Below are 26,038 nucleotides of genomic sequence, written 5' to 3' on the forward strand. Positions count from 1 at the left end.
GCTGCTACAGTTTAATCAGTATCTTGTTACTCTAGAGAGTCAGACTGGATACGTTATCACTAAGGAGGAAGTTCAAATGAAGCTCAATAAATAAATTAATGCCTTGATGATTAGCTGTCACATAAGCAATTAAAATGACTTCAAATTATTCATTTTCAAACAGGTGCAGTGAAAAGAAGGGTGTGATTGTTGCAGTAATTGTCAAAATCAAACAATTTGTTTTGATGAACCTTCCATATGCACCTCTTATGAAACATTCAAGCAGGTGTGTGTGAAATGATTTAAAGTTATTTAATAATTAAATTCCATATAGCATATGTATCAAGGGTATTTTTGTCTCTTATTTCAGTCCTGCCCGGCCTTGTTTTTTTTTCCCCCCTCCCTCTTGCTGCTTGTGTAAATGTTCTGGGCTTTGGAAATCGCCATGACAAAACTGTGTATAAAACTCAATCACATTCTTTTAGCAAATTATTAATTGTGACTGTCATAGTCGCAGCATCCTCCTGACAATCACACGACTGCCTCAGAAAAATACACTTGACAGCTCAGGACCCCAAATCCCACAATGAATTCGTCCTTGACACATCCTTAATGACGATCATCTTGATGATTGTAAATACATTATCATATCAGATCACGTCTGTGTTGCAATCATCACCTCCATTTCCTTTTAATTAAACAGCAAAGCTGACACCACATCTGTCATAAAGGAAGTGAGACTTTTTGAAATCGGTGTGAACTTCTTCCTTTTTCTTATTCCTGCTCCACAGTAAACAATAAAGAGGGAAATAGCTTTGAAAATAACAAGCTCTATCAGTGCCTGTCTCCTCCTTGCCCTCTCTGTCTTTCTTCCTTTACCCCTTTCTCCCACCCCTCCCTCTTTCATTTTCTCTCACACTCTCACCCCTTCTCCATCTTTTTCTCCCCGTCTCTCCCTTTCTCCCACCACTTGAAAGGCAGGGTAATGAGACAGCTAGAGAGCAAAGCAAGGTGTCCGCGGAGCATCAGTTGTGCATGGAAGAAGTGAAAATTTACTGCAAATGAGACGATGCCAGTAAATTCATTTTTATTCAGATTACTGTCATCGTACATTACGGCTTCCCTTGTAAACATTTGGCCTCGGTCTTTGTGATGAGGTGTCATTATTTGCCAGATTACGTTATTAAGCTATTAACACGTCAAGCACGGCGGGCAACAATACAGGGGCACGCTTAAACAAGCTGAAGAGAATAGAGGAGGTGTCACTGACTTGACATATGAAGGCACTTAATAGCTACTGCTCTAAGGACAGAAGAGCGAAATTAAATAGACAGCTTTCAATGTGGAATGGAGAGTGCTATTCACAAGTACTCAGAGCTGACTGAACTGTCTTTACAGGGTGATTATTCACCGGACTAGTAAATAAAATGCTGCAATTTCAGTCTACAGAAAACATATTTTCTCTCACGTGTATGTTTATAGCACTTATTTATAAGTTATTGGTGTCATTATGAATAAGAGGCCTTTATTTGTTCTGAATTTGAAGGCCTGAAAGAATAGCTGGGGGAAAATCATAGAGACACCAACAGCAAGAACTGTTACATGGTTTTGAACTCAATTCAAAAAAGTTTCTGAATCAAGATGTTGTTTTTAAACTGCGCAGTTTTATAACTTTGTAACTTTAAAGTTTCTCTTTTGTGTGTTGTTGTTTTGAACTTTAATATTTTGTCAAATCTCCTCAAAAAATGTCAGCATTATGAAATAAACAGAGGTCCCACTGGTGACATGAAGAGGCTGTACATGGACAGCCAAGTCAGCGGTTTTGAGTGGATAAATCCATGGTAACCTATTGAAATGGTTCAACCACAGCCAAAATCAGCTACAGCAGCCAATGGAGCCAGAGCTTCCCGTTCATCCAGCACAGCAGCTTAGCAGTCTTAACAGAGAATCCACCACTTATCATCATCGGCATCCAGCGCCACAACACTCCACCATGAAGAGGCTTGAGTTAAGCCGGTTAAAATAACACGAGACAATACATCAACAACAGCTTCCTCTTCCCTTTTGATGCCTGCTTAATTTGAATGGTACAATGGGCTGAATCCTGTTCTGGTGCTCGACCAGAGGACCACAGAGCTCTGTCCATCTCTCCTTCACATCAGAGGCTGCTGGAGGAGCGGGGGGCCCCCTGATACTGTGTGGGGTTGGCTGATAAAGGCCTTATTTCAGGGTCTTCCAGTGAGAGGCTGGATTCTACTCCCCAGCAGGGACGGCACGGACCGCGCCGGTTACAGCAGATGCTAGAAACTGCAGTTAGAGCTGAAACACCGCTAGGGGAGGGTGGGGAAGTAAAGGAGAAAGTGGAAGAGACTGAGAGGACAGAGTGAGTGAAATAGAGAGGTGTTGACTGATAATGGATGCTACCTGGAGAGTTTACCATGCATATGACACATTTAAGCCATAAATTGAGGAGTTTAAAAGTTCAATCTTTTCACTTTCTCTTTTGTTTTGGGATGTTATAAACGCGGCCCCGTGGTATTTGACTTTTCTTCTAGGCGCTGACACATGACTGAGGTCCCATTACCGCCAACCCTGTTTGCTACTGAGGCAAACGATACCCATTGACCGGTATGGGCCCTGGGAAGCATTTTACCTTGAGCTCATCCAGGACTTGACATGACCTTTGAACCTGAGGAGCACAGCTGTCAAATGTTTCCACTGTCATTCCCTTTGGAGACCCACTGATTCATCACAAGAAATCAAACACACTTGGTGATGGTGAATGGACACACACACGCTCAAAACCACATTTGTTGCTTTAACTAAGATGCTCACTTACCTAAAGTAGCAAATTCAAGCTATTTTAGGCAAATATGGAGAAATATTAATGACTCTGCCATTCCACAACCGAAATAAATTAACATGTATTTCTTTCTTTCTTTATTTTTTTCTTTAAATTTTCAGAATGGTGTAGTAGTGCTTCATGAATATCCTCCATCATCTTATAAACTTGTACATGTAGAGGGAGGAGAAGATGGGGATCGGATTATGAAAAGTGGGAGGAAACGAATCTAAATTTAGGAGCAGAAAATATAAGTTTCTACTGCAAAAGAGGAGTAAAAAGAAACAATTTCTCAAGCATGTCTGAAATTTACATTTGCATCATTGTCTTCTGTGTCTCCAGCCCGGTTGGACTGGGAATAGCAAGGAGTGTATTTATGTGAATCACAGAGAGATTCAAGCTTGTGAATTCACTGTGACAGGAGCACCACCAACTGGTCAAAACATGCCTCACCGTTAAATACCTGACTTCTCTCGCCTCTGATCTGCTTTGAAAGATTAGTCACATGCATCCAGTTGCAACCTCTACATTTAAACAGTCTTGATTTATTCTTAGTGTGATCTGAAAAACAAGCAAGGTTTTTTTTGTTTTTTTTTTTCCTACCACAAAACCCCCTCGGAGAGGTTGACTTCATGGTATCCATCATCATGCATCTTTAATGACGTCAGGCCAGGAGCATGGGGTAAAATCACAGTAGTGGCCCGAGGCTAAAACCAGCTAAAATGAGGTTCCTCTTACTCCTTCCCACGCAGAGAGATCTGTGCACAGGCCGAGAGGGAGGGTACATCGCACCCATCGATCGCTGAGGCGGCTTGGCGGCCGCTCGGTGGGGTTGATGGATACATTTGTGCCGTAAAAACTCAGAGTTGGAAAGCTGGGAGACAGAGATGTGACAAACGATGGATGCCTTGATTTATGGGTCCTTCTGCAAGACTGAGGAAAGGACAATCTCCTCTCACCCAATTTGATTTTAACTGTAAAAGGTCTTTGGAGACCCGCCACACACAAAGCCTTAAAAAGTAGAGAAACTTCTTTCTATTCAAAACACATGTCAGAAACTGGAGCAGTAACAATGTGCTTTTATCGCAGTCCAAAATCTGTCACAAAAGCATCCACATTTTCTATTATTTCTAATCTTATCACTTACGGCACATCCACATTTTTTTTTTTCTTTTTCTTCTTTTTTAAAGAAGTTTTTTCACATTGTAAAAGATGAGAAATGGACTTGAGCTCAACTCAATTACATACAGTAACCCTCAAACAAATAAGTCAAATATAGCTCTGGGCCAAAACTCATTTTATGTCACAAAGAGCAAAACAAAAGAGTGAGCAATAAAAGATCTCCCACATTTTGCAGCATACAGTATTTCTAAGCTATTTCCTGTAAAACTCTATGATAGTCAGAGTGTGGCTTGGAAACATCTTTCAGTTGCCGAGCCCCCAGCCTTGACCTCAGGGGTCAAAGTCAGTCAGGCTCTTCCTGTCTGTGGCTTTTCCCAGGATCCCCTGCCTGTCGGCATGTCAGCACCTCTCCTGTCTCCTCACCAACTCAGGATGTTGCTTTTGCCTTCCAAGAGTTTCCTGAAACCGGAGGAAAAAAAAAGGAAAAAAAAAAAGATCGCTTTCCATGCAAGGGTCACTTCATGTGAAAAAAAGAAGTGCCATTAAATATCGCTGTTTTGTATATTTGACTCAATTTTACAAACTTGCCGCCCTTTGACTTGTGCCTATTTGTGGAAGTGAGCATGTGTTAGCATGTGGGGAATGAAAAGTGAATAGAAAGAACTGTTTTACAAAGGGTAAATGCAGGAACAACCTTGCACATTTTCATGCATTTTTTTAACAGAAGTTATTCATTCATGTTACTTGCTTTTCAACTTGTTTGGCAATTCTTATTTTATTTATTTATTTATTTTTTCCTTGGCTGTGGGTCAAAATATCTGTGAAATTAAACCAGTACTCTGCTGAAGAAATCTTCATGTGAAGGCAGCTTTTTCATTGCTAGCCACTAAGATAATTAAAGTTAGCATTAAAATGGGGTCATGGTCTGATTAGAGGGGCATGATGGACAATTAAGGGTGAAGTTGCTAAAAAAGTGGATTTCTTTAGAGCAGAGGTGGCTGGAAATGGGGCACATCATTAAACGACATATAGGTGCCTCACTCTCTTTCTTTCTCCAGGTAGTGAGAGGAAGAATGAGGGCTAAATGACAAGGTTGCACCCCCGGCAACAGACGTCCTGATTACTTTTTTGTCTCGAGCCTTACAGCAGCCCCAAATAAACTGAACACTTTAAACCTACACAGTAAATTAACCCCCATGTTTATGAAGCAGAAGTTGGCTGTGTACACCTTTGTCTAACTTTGATATTAAGTCTGTCGTGGATGCTTAAAAATTCTACTTAGCCCCTGCAGTATACCCGTAACTCTTATTCCCTTGTTGAGCAGCCCAAAGAGTATGTGTGTATAAATGGAAGGCCTGTCATTTCACATTCATTAAAAGTGAAGTTCCAAAATTAATAATGTAAAAATATGGGTTTTAATTAGTCTTCTATTCTGCCCAATGTACTTAAATTGGATCATCTGGTCCCCGATGCCCTTTCACTTAATAAAGAATTAGCCTGTGATGTTCTGAGCTTGACAGGTAGGATAAAGTGGAGAAAATCACTGCTGTTATATAAAGGATATATCCGTTTGTATGTAATTTGCAGCTTAGTCAATTTGACAGGGGGGAGGTTCCCAGCCATGGATCCCGAGCAGGTTTCCATTTAATGCATTTCTATCATGTTATGGCGTGACCACACCATTGCCTTGCATCGCATAGCTCTGTCATATAATTAGTGACATTAATCCAATTTGATTGGATATCTGCCTCACTTTGGTTTGAGTATTACTTCTGAGTAGAATATCTGCTTATGTAGACAAGGTTAAGACTCGGTGTGATCAAGTCTGTTGACATTCCATTTAAAACTGAATTTCTTTTTCTTTTCTTTTCTTTTTTCTTTTTTTTTTTTTAGCACATTTTTTTTATGTTCAAGAAATCAGGCTCAAAATTTTAATAAACATTTTTATAGGTGATACCTGAGGCTGAATTTATATCTGCATTTCTGTATACTGTGTATTTGTTCTCTGAACTTGCAGAGATAAAATAAAACAGCTTTCACTCATGATCGTCCAAAGCTCAAAGCTTGTTCTATCTTAGAGGTTAAATAGGGGGGTTTAAAAGGAGGCTTTAGTTGAAAGCATATGGCATCCATGAGTGATCCTTTACATTCAGTGGCCATATAGTGGTGTTTGTGTGCGGGTGAGTGGGTGTTGTCGCGCTATTCTCAGGCAACGAGCCCAGACAGCCCTCACCCTCTCCTCTCTCTCTAACTCACTCCCTCGCGCGGGACAGGCACAGCTGTCAGATCAAAATCAATCGCATTTTAAAGGACGTGCGAGCTAAATATTTCATTCTTGCCTTGGGAACCAATTAAGTGCTACATATGAAGTCAGAAGGACTGGTTGAGCCGGAGTCGTACTGGTGCGTACCAGCTGCTCCATTGCTTACACCAACCCCCCCTTTTACTCCATGCAAATGTGTCAGTGTGAACATTCGAGTTCAATTACCTAGTGATGTTTTAAAAATGCACCAAAGCCAGACTGGCAGTCCGGAATTGGAGGGGATCCACCCCAGGTATGTTGTTTATTTAGTTGTTGTCTGTTGTGCTGGCTGTAACCCATTTGCCCTGATTGCAGATGTAAAGGATCGCACCGATACGAGGAACTGGGGGCCTTCAAAGTGCCATGTGTCAGTAAACACCTCACACCGGATGGCAGGGACAACTGGCATCAATTCCTTAAACCACGACCCCTGCCTCCACCACCCATTACACTGCATTACTGTTCACAAATCTGAAATTATTTTCTAAATTAATGTCTTCTATATTTTTGCAAGTGCTGATGTTTTAAAATTTTGTTTATCTTTTTGTAACTTTTTCATTTCTTCATGTCAGTCAGATTCCCTGAGTATGATAAATTACAGCCCATGTATTCCTTTCGGGTTTAAAAGAAAGCATCACATCCTTCTGCAGCATCTGCTTTGTCAATTTGAAGAACAAGTAAAAACATTTTTAGAGTAAAAGTGTGTGCTAAGACACAAGTAAAGTAGGGGCAAAACAGATTTGAAAAAAAAAAAAAAGAAAAAAACTCACAGTATGAAGGTTAAAGTGTGTATATGTGAAGGAGGGGGCGATGCTGAAAGTGAGTATGTGACTGAAAAGAGCTGGGACCCAAAGTGGACTATCTGAGTGAGGTAAAAGAAAAAGTGAGAGAAAAACAAAAGAGAGTAGGACAGGCAAATACAGGGAAAGAGATAAAGTGAGAGACAGTGCAAAAAGGAAACGGTGTGAAAAAGAGAGTGAGAGAAAGGAAAAGTGGGAGAGAAAGGGAGAAAGACACAGGGAGGGAGTATGATTGATAACGGTGCTGACAGAACCCCTCTGGCCATGCTCTCTGTGGCAGTTTGGGGAGACAGGGCCTCCCCGTGTGAGACCGAGCTGCCCCTCGCCACTGTCCCAGCACACACTCCACATCTGGTGGGATCGCCCACGCTGGGTCAGGGGTCACGGCACCATGGGGCTACTTTCGGACTCACATCCCCAGAATGCTCAGAGAAAAATACAAGGCCTGTCGGGTCCCTGCAATAATCAGCATTTTAAAGTATAAGCAGCCTAATAATTCCTCAGAAATATCTCTGCTTTGCACTGACCCGGGGAAAAAGTAGAAGAAAGATAGTAAGTACCAAAAAAAAAAAAAAACTTTCTTCACGAGCTATACTGAGGTGATCTAGATTAACATGAAAACAAAAGCTCAGATGAAGGTAAGCAGAGATTAATGTACGGATGTGCAGTGTGTGTCCTCTGTGTGTGTGCTAAAACTGGCTATATGTGTGTGCATTACTGCCCGTGTGCGAGAAGACAACACTGATGAATTAGAGATAAATAATGAAGTAGCTTGGGGACTGATTTAGGATAGCAAGAGGGCCCATCAACAGAGAACACTAATACTTTTGAATGCTATGCCGTTTGATGTTGATCAAGTTCAACTCGCCTGACAGGGCTGAGAAGACTGTGGGGAGCACAGGGACCATACTAGAGAACCTACTCAGACAGGTGAAAGAGGAGAGGGACAATACCACTCAGACATACTCATGTATGTAGCCCCTCACACACAAATACCCACCCCTGAGTGCTCACATACACACACAAACCTTTATCCAGTGTACAGTTATTTAAATGTTTTACTTTTAAATAAAGAAAGGTTAATACATCACTTGTATACTCAAAGGTATTTTCCTCCATTATAGAGGGAGTTTTTGATAATTAACTGGGTTAAATTCTTCAAAAACTCACATTAAATGGCAAAGTGCCCCATCATTTTGAGTCTATAGACATTCATGACATGCCACTGTTCTTCCATTGCTTAGGGCATGGGTCATTTTGAAAGTGTCACCATTTAACCAGGGGGAGGGCTGGGTCTCCATACCTCCAGCATTAGCCCATGTGGGCAGAGTTCGGGTGTGTGGAGAGCGTGGCCTCATTATGAAGGAGATAAAGACCGTTAAGGCTGTTTGGTCTTGGGCCGGCTCCAGCCCCTATGGTGAAACACACCTGCTCCCCTCTTTAAAAAGCCCTGCTCCAGTTTAGCTCTTGGCCACGGACGAGTAATGACCTATCCAGGGGGCCGTAACGCCCGCTTCGTTTAGCCTGTCGTTAAGACCCAGAGTCAGCAGCATACTGCGGCACAGTACCGTGCCAAAACTCAGTACAGGGTGTCCTTGCCAAAGATCTAACATCAAGCCTACTCTGTTAGAATATGGATAACTAACTAGCAAACCACATTAATGAAACGGCAGAATACATTTGGCAGCATCACTCTCACTTGAAGAATTTCTTTTAGACATATTGTCAGATGGGTTTGATACTTTGATAATTCAACTGAATCATCAACATGAATATAAATCATAAAAGAAGCCCTTGTATCTCAGCCAAAAGAAGCTCACTCAAGAATACAGTATCTACTTAGTAATTAGAGAACATAAAGTTGCAGCTTGACACTACTTGGTTTCCTATTGTTGTCTTGTCTTTGTTGTTGCACTCACACACAAGCACTTGCAGAAATGCAGAATGGCACTGAGTAAAGACACACACAAACACCAATGCATGAGCACGCATGGGACGAACATGCATGTGGCACACACATGCATGCATGCATGTGCTTGCACGCACACACAAATGCACTTGCGCACATTTAAAGATTTCCCAGTTTCCCAGTTATGTTTTCATCAAAGCTTTTCTTTGGCACTACAGAGCAGCGTCAGTATGGTAATGTGTTGTGCTGCCTGGAAAGCTGTCAAAAAGCTCCCACCTTGGATGAGAGACCACGGTAATTCAACTGGGCTCCTGTCTTCTGTGTGTTCAGGTCTCCTCATTATTCCGCTTTGCGGGGTAATGGCGTCTTGCACTGTTTTATCTGTCAGCTCACAGCAAACTATAGTTTTTTAGCCCTGTATATTAGATGCTAACATCAAAGGCAGCTGTCTTGACACAGGAGAGACAGAAAAAATTGTTGCGTAAAAAAATGGAAACACTCCCGGTAGGCGAAAATTGAATCTCTTTACGTCTAGGGTGATGTGTGTATTGAGAATAGATTTGCTGGTTGGCGTCTATGTGTTTGTTCTCGAGTAAACAGCAAGGCTTGTTTGGGTGTAACTGTCAGGTATATGCGTGTGCCCCGTGTGAAAATGGGTTTGTTCGCAAAGTGGGAGTTAGAAAAAAAACAGCAACACAAATTCACTCTAGCTGTCTGATCAATGGGGATTTAAGTTGCCAGTGACAACTGCACAGCAGATGTCAAGAGACATAGACCCTTCACATAACGTAGTAATGTTAGCCGCATATTCTATCAGCAGTTTTTGTGACTTGTCTCTTTTTACCCAGCTGAACACCTCTGAGAAGTGATTTGTACATGCACCAGTTAGATCATCTGAGCAACTTTCAAGAAAAGTATGCTTCTAAAACTAAAGTCTGACACCATCGTGTTACCCCCTCCCTTGCATTCACCTCTATTTGGGCATGTGAGGCTTTTGCCCCCTTGGGTGGTGGCAGATTTGTATACAATATGTGTGTTTATTACAAGTGTGTGTATGCTGAGGTAAGTTTAGAGAAATAGATGAATGTGTGTGTGTGTGTTGGGGGTAGGGTTCTTCAGAAGATGCGGGTAGAGCAAATTAAAACTCACCGCAGGAAATGAGCGCCCTTGGCACTCCTCTTTCCAAGCAGCTGCACACACCCCAACCATCATCTGCCATTTTGACACATCCACGGGGCGTAGCAGGCAGCGACAAGGGGGGAGCGAGGGGTGCCAACGCGACATCCACGGCTGCGAGCATCGCCGGGCCGCAGCCTCCAGCCAAACAGGTGTGTGACATCATGCCGCTGGTTCCTCTTCAGGGGCCCGGGGAGCAGGCTGGGGGACTGGAGTAGAGAGGGGGGTGCAGGAGGAAACAAAGGGAGGTTAGGTTTCTACCTGACAAGCTCATTGATAACGTTTGGGACAAGAGCCCTGAAGTCGATGGCAAATTGCCTCTAATGTCTCCCGGAGATCACGGGCCAAAGTCAGGTGCTGGGCGCTAAATGGGCTCATTAGTTATGATTTTTTTTTCCTTTTTTTTTTTTTTTTTTATTTTTTTTGGATTTGCAAGTAGTTTTACTCACATGCAAACACACACATGTACACCATGTCAGAGATGGTTGAAACCAGAGGACTTCTGCAAGCTCGACACGTCATCACAGCTCAAGACAGGGTTATTCTTGAGCCCAAGTGCTGAGACCTTTTCCTTTGAATTCTTGTAGTGCATACAAAGCAGGACATTTCTAGTTTGGAGAAATTTAAACACTAAAAGATGCTGAATTATCTGGGGAATAAACAAGTTAAACTCAAATTATATGAAACTGATCCTACACAGATGATGTGCATTTTTTTAAAAGAAATCTGTAAGCAGAGCAAAACTTAAGGGAGGGACAGCAAATCATCACGTACCTGTTTAGAATTCTCGACTTGTCTCCCACATATACCCCTCTTCACACTTCAGTCGAATCCCCCAGTGACAGATCCTGTAACAGAGGAGAAGGAGACTGTGAGTAGCCTGGGGGGTCCTAAAGGCACCCGTCTGGGACCTGATTCATAATCAGTGGACAGAGAGGATAGTGGTGGTATGGCTTCCCAGAGCCACTCTCTCCCCCTGGCTGACCGAACTCTGGCAAGCACCCCAGGGCTACCTGTTAAGGTGTTCCCTCTGGTCCAGTCTCTCTTCCTGGGAAAAAAAAAAAAAAAAAAAAAAAAACCCTCACATATAGTCTCAACACTAAAGTGAAGAAGATCTGGTAGCAGATTGTACAAAAAGAATTGTGTTTGTATATTTCCACGTGTAATTGTATGCAAATGGATGCATGCTTAAGCATGTATGGACACATTATGTATGTGTGAGCACAACCATATGTGTGTGTATGTATTGCTAATGCATGGTAATGCTCCAAATGTGCATGTACACATGTAGTGAGTGATTTCTTGTGCTACTAAGAGGAGCTACAGTGTATAATTGTTAGTTGTCAAGGAGACATTGCAAGGGAGCTGGAATTACTCACCCACATGGACATAGCTGAATGCCAAGAAACAGCCTGGACAATACAATCTCTCTGCAGACCTCTTTGGCCCTTATCAACAATAATGCTTGTTAATAATGTGAAATGGCTCTAATTAGTCTGCAGTGAAATTAACTGCTGCGGTCTAATAAGAAATTATCTTCCTGATAATAAAAAAAAAAAAAAAAATTAAAAGACAGCTGCTCAGAGATAATGGACGCTTAAGTCGAAATTAACTCTTAAAGTTTTGATTATTTTTTTTTTCTTTAGCAAAGAATATTAGGACATGTTGGATAAGGTCTATTTTATCTGTCTGAGTTGTTATTGTAGTTACTGTAGTTATACAGTATGTAACACTGGCTGTGTTTCTGTTTCCATAGTCAGGTACAATATTCCCTTGACTGTGCCTCAGGGTATCTCCTCCTTTCCGTTGTTCTACAGCAGACCCTAGCATCACCACTCCTGTTGTAAATGCAGAAAACAGTGTAGCGGTGAGCAACCAGGGAGGCAGGTCTAAAGTTGTAGCCATGGACTTTCTAATTCAGACCTTGGCCATGGGATCTGGGAGACATGGAAGATTTTAACAAACACTCTGGCCATTTCCAAATCTGCCTTGTGTGCTCAGCCGTCTATGGTTCTCCAAGATATCTGGAGGAGAGGGAGGGTGGGCGGGAGGCTTCTGGGAAGAGGGGTGTACAAGGCAGAGAGAGCCAGGACTGTGCCGTCTCCAGTTTGGTTTGGTCCGAGCACAGAGCCAGCTGGCCTCATTAGGACTTGATGGGAGGCGGGCTGGCATGAGACGTGCACATGCATGCACACATCAACAAATGTAGTGTGAAGCGTGGCCTGATGCCCGTGAAAGACCCACAAGGAGTTTTTTTTTCCTTCATTTTTTTTCTTTCTTATTTAGTGCATTGTGGCTTTTGGGCAGAGGGATTGCGTGTTGTGGGAAAACATGATCATTAGTTTATGCCTTTCTTTAAGGTGCTGTCTTTACCTGGCTAACCTGAGCTACCTCACTGCGCTTGAGTGCTTGTTTGAGGGAAGATTTGAACCATGAACATGGGCGATGAGGGTTGGGTTGGATGGAGAGGAGTGGGTATAAAGGGACAAGAGAATATGATTCATGGTAGGGCTGGTCCATCATGAGAGACGGCCGCTGACCTACAGTCTGAGGGCTGTTGGACCGGAACCAAGGCCTTGTTCCGACAGACCGAGTGTAGCGTGAGCTGTGACGGATGGCGGCGGTCTGTTTGAGAGCCCCTGAGCAGGTGTGTGAGTCGCTCACATCTGCAGGCAAGCACAGTGAACCGAGACCAAATGGCAGACGCACGGGGCCCATCGGGTACCTGTGCACTGAGACACACTAATGATTATGGATGCAGGCCTATTAACGGTCACATCTGTAAGGGAGAACAACAACCAGCGCAGTGGGAGTGAGTCAGCAGTTTTCACTCCCCTCCGGAACGTAGACATGCTGGAGTCAATGTTGGGATGAAAAAAATCAAGTCGAAATGTTGCCTTTCCTCTCAATTCAGGTCCAAGTGTTGACCGTAACTTCATCAGGCACCACCCAAAATCAGGAGGAGCTCTGGACTCCTTAAGAGACTTTAGGAAGTTTACTTGTTGAACTTGAAAACTAACACATACTTTCTCTGGGTTTCAGGACAGAAACTGAAGGGCACTGTGAGATGCAAAAAGGAGGCAAAATGGCAAAAGAACTTCCTGTTACAGCTCAACATTAAATTATCTAATGAATTCATCAACTTAAAAACAACGTTAAAAATTTATTCTAAGAGTATAGGTAATAAATTAAATATTACTCATTGACTCATTATTTAAAAATGCATTATGTGATTTGCATAGTTTTATCCTGATAGGAAATAATAATGGGTAGTTGTCTTGTAGCGTCTTTCATGACGGATGAAGCTTGCATCTTTTTGTTCCCTCATCATCCCTCTATCCTACTTGCTTCTCATTAAAGTTTTAACGCAGGCTGTTTTAATTGTCAATCCTTTGACAGGTTGATAAAAGCAACTTGACAATTAAGTTCATTGGCTCCGCTATGCATATTAATTAGGTCTTATTTGGGTTTCTATTGTTATTGGAAGGAGCACTCATGGTGTAGCAAAATGTCATCCATTAACTTCTCTCTTCTCAGAACTTAATGTAATTAAGCTTGCTATTGTATGACTACGAGAGGAGACTCTAGAGAGGGGAACTTTTAGTATTCATTGTATAAATGAGTAATGCCATTCCTCTGACACAGCAACGGCGCTATTTCTCTAAAATCAGCCATTCACAACTTTATTATCTGTAACAAGTGCTGCCTACTCTTGTTTGGTTAATGAGGAAAGGAGGCTTGCTTTCACATGACTTGTGTGTGCTTGCACATACTTGTGTACTGTCTATATGTGTGCACCTGCACCTGCATGTGGCTTTGCTCATGCATGTTCAGAGCAGAGATAGGAAAAAGCCGTGTGTGTCAGAGGGGAAATCGAAGCAGGACATAAAGTGTGCAGAGAAGCTCAGCAAAGGAGTGGAAGGGAAAATGAAGGAGCCTGGATGTGGGGTGGGGGTGTCTCCACCAGATTACCCAGTGCACCTTGCGCAACTCTGCAGGCCCACACACTCACATCAAAGTGGTACCCCCTATCTGCCCGAGGCTTAGTCGGCCCCTGTCCACCCCCCATGTCACTCCATACATCCTCCTGTTCATGTTGAATAATTGACAGTTCTGTTTTACATGCTCAGCATTTGCCAGGACATGGAAGTGTGACTCCAAACAGGGCATGACTCTGAGAGGTGCTGTGCATTGGTTTGACTTCATTAGAATGTGCCCTGCTAATGCTCAGCACGCACCCTGAGCTGAATACTATCGAGCATAATCCACAGAGGAACTGTCTGTGGAATCAGAGAGCAGGTTGCTGCAATAAAGATGCATTTTTGCTGTGCTTTATCGAAACTTAATTGTCCACATAGCATACTCCACATATAAAAAGAGTTTTCCTTCCCACATGTGAGTTGACAGCAGGTTTCATTTCCTAGCCGGGTTTATGAAGGGAGCAACAACTCCCTTCATTACACTGTTTCAGCTTCTTCTTTGAAGACACTACGTACTGTCTGGTGTACACTTACATTCTGAATCTGCTGAACTTGTTGGATGTCACTCAAGATTGCCAGAATGGCCGTGCATAGCAAAGGACAATGACCGCCATGGGCATGTGAAGGGACTAAAGTGTTTGCGCCAAGGCGATCTCTAAAGTCAAATAAGCCATTATCAGTCTGTCAAGCCAGGTCTCATTTGAAGTCTCTTAATAACAGTTAGGCAGTTTGGTGAGGTCTCTATCAATGCCCCAGTAATTGGTTTTTACAACTAATGGTATGAAACAAGACAAAGAACTGAAGCGATAAAGTGTGGCTGCAACAGGCCGGTGGGATTATGATCCCTTCTTGTGCATGTACTAAAATAGGAAAAATATCAAAGAAATTGTTTCTGTATTACTTTATATAAAATCAGAAATGTTTCTTTGGAAGTGTAGTATGGTATAGCCCTTAAAGTAAAGGAGAAAAAGGCCTGGCTGTTCATTTGATAGTTTACCTTGACCCTTGAAGTGTGTCGCTCACACCCTGAGGGCTTGGGCTGGCAAAACCTTTCTCAGTCCCCCCTGGGAATGATAATCTCAACGTGGGCGTTTACCACGGACACCAGACACAACACCATTAGCCACAGCTCCGCTGCTGCTCATTAGGACCCCCGATCGATATAGGCGGCCACAGAAATCGCCAGTGCTGCGGAACCGGCTATCACTCTTCAGAGTTATTATCGTAAACAGCTCTGGCCAAGATTTAGGGCAGTACCCTACTTTTTCTGTTTCTATTTGAAATAGAAGGTTGGGAGGGCAATAACCGAGTGGCCAAGAACCTTCAAAGGACATTATATTGGATCACTTGTTCTGAAACTTTGCAATGTGTGGTGTGATTGCCTTGCTGTTAAATTAGAGGCAGTCAAGAAGCAACTGTGTATGTGTCTCTGATCTCTGGGGTTTGGTGGTTGAAGCAGAAAAATACTGACACAGAAGAAGTTCACTCATTACTGTAAAGATATCTGAACGCTGATGTCTCCCTTACTGTGTCAGAAACAAATTATTCAGGTTAGGCACAATGGCATGTTTGCTGAGTTTGCAAATAAAGTCCTTATTTAATAACCAACAAATGCTGTTAAAATATATTAAGAAAATAGAAATCCATAGGGTATAGATAACAGCCAACAGCATAATGACCACCATTTTTTATTTTTTGTTTGCTTTGTTTTTTAAGTGATTCAACACACCCACAACATGAACCCAATGTTTAAAAATCACTCTGACAAGATAACTTAATTATTTTCCTATTCTTTCCCTTGAAACATGGGGTGCTGAAACATTAGTCACAGGAAATTGTAGATGAAAAGACAAAAACAGAGCCCATTGGTTTCTGGCAGAGAAGAGAATAATATTGAGGCAAAATTGTGAAAATAAGAAAAAGGGGAGATGTATTGATTTTTGGTGGAGCCGGGGAAAGAAAAGAGAGGGAATAAAGAAGTGCTCTTTGGCCGATGTGTCCAAATGATGTCTCAGGGGAGGTTCTTAATGGTAGGGGGAGGGGTGTAGAGGGGTTAAGGGGGTGAGGTGGGGGTGACGGGGGCAGGTGCCTACCCTGACTAAGGCATGGAACTGCCCTTAGGCTAGGGCTAATGGTATTGGCTGAGCTTACTTTAAGCAGCTCTTTCCTAATGGCCAACTATGAGTGTGCCACAGGATAGACAGGTATTGATTGGTTCAAATGCTCTTGAGTTGACAAGAACTGAAAGTCCCTCAAGCATATACAATCTTGCAGCAAATTATGTCACATGGAAAGGTGATTAAAAACAGAAGCTTGGGGCAGGCACACTCATTAAAAGTATATATGATATTTCTCTTGTTGTCCTTGCATCGCTCTCTGCTCTTTGCGTTTACTTTTTTTTTTCTGTCAAAGCTTTTATTTCTCTCTTGTTTGTATGTGTTTTCAGTTTTCCTGAGTGAGAAATGTCTGTTTATGCACTGTGAAATTCTCCAAGCAGTACAGTCTTCAAACCTTGTTTTCCATCATACAGAAAAGATTCAGTGCATTGATGGTTGAACCTCTATTGCATCAGTCAAAGTGTTGTACATACTGTAGTCATGCACTTCATCAGTGGCATAATTGTCATTTTGAGCAGAAATATTTAAACATCCCAAAACAAACAAACAATAAAAATAAAAATAAAAATAAATGTAATTAAGGAAAGAAGAATACAGGTGTAGTACTTATATTCTCTTTTTAAAAGGTGCAGCATACTGGTATAGTATACAGAGAACAATGCCATATATTTGCTTTGTTGTCATGCCCCCCTTCCTCATACACACATACAAAAATGCTGTGTACAAGATTTTCTCTTATTCACAAGGGGCGCTTTCTAGACTGCTTGAGGCATCTGCTTTGATTGCATAATTCCCAAGAGACAAACAACACAAAACAAAAATACTGACTGAATTCAGACTTATAATATACCGAACAAATAACATACCAGCTCCACTCTTCAAAACCATAGTTCTCCAAAGAAAAGGAATTGAAGAGTAAATTCAAAGTTGAAAGCTTAGCTCTTTCGTAGTGTATGCAGGGATGGGGCTGAAAGATGAAACAAACTTTTTTCCTGGCTGAAAATGCACAGCATTACTAAAGCAAATAGGCCATAGCATGCACATTTATGTATACTTAAACCTAAGTGGCACATATCAGAAGCCATTTTTAAGCCCTAAGTGTTGTAGATGTTACAGGAATGCCTGGTGAGGAGATGTTTTATTATGCGAGGGCAATACAACAGGTCCCCCATGTCATCTGGTGGTTTACCAAGTGCAACGTGACAGTTTCAAGCAAAGTAAACAGAGTTGACGAAATGAAAGTTAAATGAAATGGCAGGCTCTTTTTTTCTCCTCAGTAAAACTAAAAAAAACAAGGGAGAAAATTTCTGCATCCAAATGATACGAGCTGCTCTCAAAGCTCACAGTTTTCTTCTCTTTCGATTAAATGCTCTTTCTCTGGCTGTTTGTGCTTTACAGTGGAGTGTGCTACATCGCTACTTTCTTCTCTACAGGGGCCCCTGGGCTCCCCAAGCAATAGGAGTAAATTAGAGTGCACCTGTTCCAGCTCCAAGATAAGCCATCTCCAGAGGATTTCCTCTGAGTAAAATGAAGTGAGTGAAGAATAAACAGAATATCACAGCATTACTCCGCCAAGGTGAAGTTGCTGCTGCTCTGGGGACACGGTTCGTTTTGCACAACACCCAGCAAAATATCCTCTATAAACCTCTGGATGTAAGACTGTAGGAATGGTCTCTGCTCACAGCGGAGAGAATAGGCGCTGCACTTTTGTGTTCCAGCCCAGGCAACGAGTCTGCTTCTCGACTGTATCTACTCACAACCTTGACTTGAAATGCTGTTATTTGTGGTTTGGGTTTTGTGGTTTGTTTCTAGCATGTTTTGATTCTGTGTCAACACATCTGCGATAGTCAAACATCAAACCACATACTGCCCCATCTTTCCATTTCTGTATTGCTGCCAAACATTTTTAAAAGTGTCTTAATTAAGTCAGCTAAGAAAATTGTCAGTACATTGCTCCCTTTTTCCCATCAGCTTAGCCACATGAGTAACTCCTTGTGTGTTTCTTGGAGGAAATAAAAGATGTAACCCCAGTGTGATGTCCAAAGACCGCTGACCGTTGATGTCTAGAATGCAAAATTCACTCAGTTGGTTTACACATAAAAGGCAAGGATAATTAGAGGAAAAATTTAATTCATCATACGTTTGATAATCATTCTGATTTGGTCTCCTATCTGCACCAGGGCATTCAAATAACCCCCCTACTATTAGCACCCCACTCTCCCTCACACCAGCAGTCTGTTTTACCCTCTCTTTGTTCCCCTACAACACATTATCATTATTGTAGCTAATTGCATGGTTTGCCTTGAAGTCGTGCTGAAGACTCGTGATCTGGGGTTGAAACGTGCACGGTGATCCAGTCTTCTCCACAGCTTGCTTTGCTCTCCTAATTGCCGTTACCACAGGATAAGACGTGCTCCTCGCTGCGGCCAGCCGGACAAGGCTGAAACAAGCATGGGGTGGGTTGGGTGGAGGGATACTATCACACAAGGGTGGTAAGATGTGGGAGGGAGAGCAAAGGGTGGCGTAACTGACGTGGGACGGGTAGAGCAGATTGGGGAGGGAAAGGATAACAGTTGGGGGTAAGCGGGGGGGATGGAACCAGCGTTAGATGTGGGTCAGCGGGAGTGGAGTACCCTAAAGATTACAGTTGGTTAGTGCGACCCCTCTCTGACAAGATCTGAGCCCTTGCTCCCAGCAGAGGTGGACCCTGGCATTTGGGGAACCCAGCTATTAGTGAGGCTAATAAAGCCCAAACAGAGAGTTTTGAACCTGCAGTGGCTCAGAGGCATTGTCCTGCCACAGGTCCAGTGCCAGAGATTAGTTAATATAGTCAAGAGTGACAAAGGAAAGTCTTAAATGATTTTTAGTTAGTCATTTGAGCTGGGATGTGATGTAAAATGCATCTCCAGGCAGACTCCCATTGTCATTTTGCAGCCTTTACTAATAATTGTTTCTTTTATGAGCACATCTTTTGAATAGTTTTGTTTATTACAAAAGTGCAACTTAAAAGATGAGTTCATCTAACTCAGGAAATTTAGAAATTTGTGTGAGCTCTGATAGATTCTCAATTCAGATGGGAATGTTAGTTTTACACCACAGTATCAACTTCCAACTTCAACATGAGTCACAGCTCCCCGGTGAGTTTTAGAAAGGAAATGGAATCAGAGACATAACTAGTGACAAAGCCTCCATCACCTCATATAAGATCTCATTCCATCTGTGAGAACTTTGGGTTGTACCCCAGAAAAATAATAAATATCCTAGTCTCGTGGCAGCCAAGTGCACTGTTCATTTTTTTCAAAAGGTGTTTTCAAGACAAAACAAAGGAAATGGTGTCATTAATGATATATTTTATGAACTAGGGCCTCTTAGAGCAGTTTCCTATAAATGCATGGATAAGGGGTTGATCTCTTTTCTAACAAAGGATCTCCAAAATATGAAGTGAAAAGCTACCCAAGATGAATCTGGTAAAGAAACAAGCGAGGAAGAGCCTATTTCCACAACACAAACAGATTTCCTGGCCTTTAGCAGTCTCTTACTGGGATACTTTGAGACATATCCATCAAAACACAGCTGTATTCATTCATATTTCATAACTCCTCCTTCTCCCAGTGCTTTAACACTGTTCTTTGATCAAAGGAGAGAAGTCGGATCACAACAGGAAGGTTCCCTGCCAGCCAAGAAGGAGAAGGAAGGCCAATCAACTACTGTACATGCTACCGTATATTTAGCTGTACTTTAGTGCTTTATAATAATAATAAAAAAAAAATAAAATTAATGAAATGATGGCTTGCAAATGCAAAACAAAGGACGCTTGAGAAATTCATGAGTTTCTACAGATGTAAAGTGAATGTTCACTTTTTACGCATAACTTACTTCCAGGCCATGTAAAGTTCTGCTGCAAAATTGTACAAAATACTTTTCGTTGCAAACACAAAGTCAGTCAGTAAGTATGCAGAAAAAATTATCAATTTTTTGCAGAGTTCAATATGATTGATTGAAGTCTTTGTTAGATTTAAAGGAATAACAGTTTCTGCAACTTAAGTGATGGAATTGCTGAGAGCTCAGCATCCAAAAGATCCAAAACACACAGCTCAAGAGTGTCACCATGTGGAGGTGAGTGGACATGACAAAACAGTAACTAGCAGCAGCAGCTGCCGTCTGAAAAGATGCTTTACCCAAGAAGCACAAAATTCTCAGAGAGTTTGAGTTTTCATCTCAATCCCCCCTTTTATTTTAATACATATTTTCTACCAGTCTAATTTCATGTCAACTGCCTTTCTTTAAGCCTCCAGTCTCCCTCCTTACCTCACGTCCACCATATCAATTCCAAGACGTTGCACTTCCAAAGACCCCTTTCAGCAAGGTTCAGGGAGAAAAAAAACTGTTTGAAGACCTCCCTGACATTTAGACTCTCTCTGAAGATGACTTTGCCTTCTACTATTGCCTGCGGGAACATAGTAAGACCCACACTAAACTTCAATTGATATTCAGTGCCAGATTCCTCAAGGGGAAATTATCATTCTGTTCATAATAAGAGCCACAACAAGCACCTGGAAAAATGACTTCATTATACACTCCTCCTCAATAAAACTTCCCTTTGACCCACTGGAAACACACACGGTGCAAGGAACACAACAGCGATGAAATGAAAACTATATCATGCATGTGATAGAATGCTTATTTGATGGTAGGCTGTGTGAGGATGCACATCTGCTCGGATGTTCTTGATTGGCAGGTTTTTTAATGCTGTGCAGTAGCCTTGGATGGAGGTGCTCTGAGACCCCTTTTTCCTGAAGCCATTATCCAAATATGTTCTGTTTTTCAAGCAAATGAATGGCACAAAAATCAAAGTATCAAAAATGCATTGCCCCTCATAATGGAATTCCCTCTGAGCAAGGACATGTAACAATGGGCCATTCTCAGCTTCCTGTCCTTTCCCTCTCTATGCCAATGGACATGACCTCCACAGCTTTAACAATGGGGCACCCAGCAGCATAAGTACTTGGCTTCTCTCCACCTCCACTACATGCAGTAAGGCTGCTTTCATCTTTGTTGGTATATTTAAGGATGACATCCTAGCCTGTCGGCCTCTACTATTGTTTTGGCCGTGATTATTTTCAATCCGTTGTTTAGCCCCAGTTGTGGCTCTTTGATGAAAAGGTCGCCACTCAATTGGAAAACAGTCATTAAAATGCGGTGGGTACTATTCACCAGTGTGCATGGGGGAACCAACTCAACTGAGCTGGTTAATCAAAAGTTAATTATATAATTTTCATGCAGATGAGGGAAACATTCAAATGAATCCCAACTCTACAATCATTACAAAAAATAAATAAAGAAATAATTCTAAAAGGCTATAAAATGTTCAGGGACCAGGAGGCTGTAAACAATATGAAGTTTAATTTGAGGTAAACAAAGTGAATATCCACCAGGGGGTCTGGGAAGGAGAAAGTGAGGTTAAATCAAATTTGGAAACATAGATACCAGCAGGTTTTGTTGTCCTGATATACGTGCAATTAGGCAGGTCCTTGATGAGGACACTGGGAGGGAGAAAGTTGGCTTCAACGGCAAATGCTTTGGGATTATTTGAAGGGAATTTATTGACTTTTATGGTTTGTCTGTCAACATGAAGTATTCTCACAAAAGTATACCAAATTGAATTAAAAACCATATTTTAGAAAATGTTGTAAAAAGCATAATTATCTTTTATGAGGATGTTACAAAATTACTAAACACTCCATAAAGATAAGTATAAACTTGTGACTTTTGGAGGAAAATGCCCAGGACAACAATTTCCTCCTTAACTTTTTAAAGAAGGTAAAGTAAGATATAGCACTTTTAAACAAATGCTAAGTCCTTCCTCATCAAAGGAAATTATTGTGTTATGCAAATTACAAGCATGAATATTAAAGCAATGAGGTGAAGTATCACAAATGAACAAGCATTGTTCTGGAAGTGCAATGGAATGTGGTTTAATTTCTCTTTAATTCTATGTGCTTTTATAATGCTCACCTTTTCCCAGTTGTGCAAGCGGGTTTGGGTTCATTGGTGTGCATTACAACCACGCTCTAACAATGCAGGGCCTCCCCGGTGTCAGCACAGTTCATGAATCCTAGCCCCTTATGCACCAGGCGATTAGTATGGTGCTCTGTCTGTGGGGCTTTGCCAGAAAATGAGTTCTCTTTAAAACATATGCCCCCTGCTGATTCTTTTCCATTCCTGATATGAAATTCCAATTTTTATAATGAACACCATTTTCCTGTACAGGGAGGAGGAAATTTTTAAGTTATGCACTTTCTCTTGTTTTGGATGACTGCAGTTACCCCCAAATTAGGCGAGAGCGGTTCTGGACATCGCAAGCAGAAAATATTTAGATGAGTGTGTTTCGGTTTGCCGGGATAATCAACAGTGAGGTATACTAGCACAAAAATCTGCTTGTGGATTTTTCTACACTGCATATGCACATGACTGGCATGGCAGAAAATGGAATTACTGAAAGCGTAACAAATTCAATTAAGTCATTGATTTCTAATAAATTGGCTTAATCACCAGCTGTTGTCATGCTAAGATTGTTGTGTCACAAGTTTGTCATGCTTGTCGGTCGTGGCTGCTTTACAAAGGCAGTTGAAGGGATTTAAAAGAGCGTTTCTAGCGTAATTTCAGTGGCACTGACCCAATCTACAAATCAAACAAATCAAATAAATAAATAAATAAACATGAGAACAAGTCAGGAATCAAAATTTTATTCCAATTTTAAATAGTTTTCAAACGTTACAATTATTGTAATTGGTATCACTGTAATAAATGGTGATTTGTCAAGTCATCTTGGGTGCTCCATCCTGGCTATTGACCACAATACATTCAGTCTTTGTCCTCTTTTTTATCGCTCCTCATTTGTTCAAGAACCTCTTTTTTCGGACAAAGTGACTGGAATCATCGTTGATCTGAAGAAATTGAAACCAGATATTATTTGATCATTTTAGCCCCTCCTTGAGAATGTCTGAAAAAAATATATATATTTATATATATATATATATATATATATATATATATTAGAAGGCTAATTCATATACAGTACATATGATACTCAACAACTCTGATAAAATCTGCGTTACAGCTGCCACTAACAGATCAAATTAATCATGCATGTACTCAATCATGCAAAAGTAGAAAAATAAAAACAGTAATTGAGCAGTTTGTATATTGTCATTGCCTCTTTGGAACGCAGTGGCTGCAGTGGCGTGGTGTACATTAATATTGTACAATTGAAGTAGACATTGGTGATAAATTATGTATAATAAGCACTTACTACACTGTATGGCCTAAGTCTCTCTTGGGTTTGGGCGCTTGCCTCTTCAGGAAGAGACACCACTCCTCCTGTGCCCATCATCTTAGTACAACAAACGAAACATTAAAAAATGAAACCAGAGTTAAAGTGAAATTTTACCTCAATGGTACATTTCCAGCATTACAAAAAGGAACACCAGAGGCAGACTTAACACAATTCTATGAAGGTACTTTTCTGTAAAATTTGCCTTTAATTTAATAAAGTTACCACATTTCCTGAAACTGTACCTCCACCTAAAATAATCACTCACCCTGATGGTTGCCTCGAGCTCTCCCACACTTCTCTTTCCACCTGGTAGCCATCCATAAGACCAGTGCTGGCACAGAGTGACCTGAACCACCAACGCCAACAACAACACCTGCACCGTAACTCTGCTGCTTGCCTCCATTACAACTGCAGGGGAAGCTAAATATGTAATAAAAACAATAATTTCAGCTTCCTCACTCACAGCTCCACGGCCAACAGATCAGGGGTTACACAGTAAAACATTGCCCAATGCTAATAAATATTTTAGACAGTAATTAATTCAGTAAGAAGAATATTTCTAACTTAATGAGCATTGAACGAACTCAAGTGAAGCCTAACCCACCTCTGTATTTGTCTTGTTAGCATGTGGTGCATTAGCCAAAGAGGGATTTTATAGGTGCTGTACAAAGCTGAAGTCAGGATTATAATCCCCTCTTTGCAGGTGTGACACATTTACTGACTAATGGGACACAAAATGCAACTAATGGAGCTGGCTAAGTGCTTGGATATGCTGACATCACTGTGAGGGTTCTACCAGCATTAAAAATATATCATAAGACATCACTGTAATGTACTGAATGCATTAAGGTAGAGGTACTCAAAAAAGACAACACTTGAAATCTGACATTTATCTCCATCTATAATTTATTGGATTCTGCTTTTAGCAAACAAATAGTTGTTTAAATCTGCACAGATACAAGAGGCAGAAACAGAACTGAAACAAGATGCGTGTGCATCTGTCATTACCCTTATTTGTTATTCCTTCAGCATAAGAATACATTAAAATCAACAATGCAGTTAGTGGTGATGAATGACCACAACAGATATTTATGTACACTTAATAAAATGATCAGTGTGTCCAGTATAAAGCAATCAAATGAATGTAACAGAGGTAGAAACACAGTAGAAAGTTCTTTACCTAAACTTAATACTTCTAAGCTTAATGTTCCACAAAGATGTTTTTGCAATAGTAGGGTTTAAATATGTATGACTCCTGTAGGTATCAAAGTGTATCAATATGTGGGAGCATATTTTATAACTTGGACAAGCACTGGATTTTGAGATCAGTTCTTTTCAACTTCCCACATGTAATTGCATTTTTTTCAACACACTCAATTGCAGTAACCACAATTAGGATACATATAGTATCAGTGTTTTATTCTTTAAGTAATTGATGATCCACACATGAAACCACTATTAAAAACAATTCACTTTTAAAAATGTATTTGTCATATCTAAATCAAACATAAAGTAAACATCTGGCTTATTATTAAAGTTTTGTCACTTTGTGACAACTTTTTTTATGATTAGAACTCTGTCTAATCAACATGGCACTACTTGATGCAAACATGCAAGTGTAAAGTTGGCTTGTTAAAGTGTATAAAATCGTTGTTTTTTTTTGTTTTTTTAAGCAGGATGCGATGCTTGGCTGCCATGATACATTTGAATTCATGAAATAATACATTATTTTCTGCCTGTTCCAATGTGGGCTAATTGCATTTTGCCAAGTCAGGCACCAATCCACTAAGTAATATTGCCACAGGCAAAAGAGAAAGTTAGTGAGGTTGAATAAAATTGCAACAGGCAGCAGCTGTTAAGTTATTCCCAGACAGAAGTGAGGTAATTTACAGCATCTTACAGGATAAAATGTATTTGAAATTTTATGTTTATGCTGAGTTGAAAGAAAATTCTTATATTTGAACACATCAGACAAGAAGTAATTAAATTTACAAGTATTCGACTTTTTATACTATTTATCAAACACAGAATTAATTATCTCCATAGCAATCTAAGACGTTGCCTAGGCAACATTAAATTATGAAATGCAAGACTAATGTGAACCAAAAGGCAATTGGAATGAAAGAAACCACACACACACACACATATATATGTATATATACCACTTCAAAGTTGGGGTACGTTATGCTCAAACATTCTTGGAAAAGCTCTCCTGTGTTACATATGTGTTCATTTATATTATAGTATATACAGCATCTTACTTATGTAATTAAGTGCAAATTGTAAAAAGCCATAGAAAAACAACATTCAGCCAAAAATTGCATATGTTTATGTACCCATTGTTACAGATAACTATCTTACAGGTATCATTTAAAGTTGGCGTAGTCTGAGAAAATGTCAATAAAATCCTGGACCACTCTGTAGCAGAAGTCGTATTGCTCCTGAAAGGAAAGACAACAGGAGAATTTTTACAAT

At 40.9% G+C, this 26,038-nt stretch overlaps 2 protein-coding genes across 7 annotated transcripts in view; both read right to left on the reverse strand.

Annotated features, from left to right (window-relative positions):
* Positions 1-8,061: 8,061 nt before the first annotated feature.
* The window catches only part of LOC121655901 (receptor-type tyrosine-protein phosphatase epsilon-like), a 42,049-nt gene continuing 24,072 nt past the window's right edge, over positions 8,062-26,038 (reverse strand). For 5 of the 6 annotated variants that reach the window (XM_042010817.1, XM_042010816.1, XM_042010819.1 and 2 more), the window contains one exon: positions 24,447-26,004. In XM_042010817.1, the coding sequence (XP_041866751.1) occupies positions 25,930-26,004 (75 nt within the window). In that variant the 3' untranslated portion in view covers positions 24,447-25,929. Of the gene's footprint in view, positions 8,074-24,446; positions 26,005-26,038 lie in introns of those variants that run through there. The other variant, XR_006013326.1, reaches the window with a different exon arrangement.
* gnrh3 (gonadotropin-releasing hormone 3) lies at positions 22,958-24,190 on the reverse strand. The gene is made up of 4 exons (XM_042010820.1): positions 24,168-24,190; positions 23,829-23,983; positions 23,540-23,620; positions 22,958-23,174 (listed from the first exon to the last, which is right to left on the reverse strand). The coding sequence occupies exons 2-4, from the start codon at positions 23,964-23,966 to the stop codon at positions 23,121-23,123; spliced, it is 273 nt and encodes a 90-aa protein (XP_041866754.1). The 5' UTR covers positions 23,967-23,983; positions 24,168-24,190; the 3' UTR covers positions 22,958-23,120.

The sequence above is a fragment of the Melanotaenia boesemani genome, chromosome 16 (genome assembly GCF_017639745.1).
Source record: "Melanotaenia boesemani isolate fMelBoe1 chromosome 16, fMelBoe1.pri, whole genome shotgun sequence".
NCBI lineage: Eukaryota > Metazoa > Chordata > Actinopteri > Atheriniformes > Melanotaeniidae > Melanotaenia > Melanotaenia boesemani.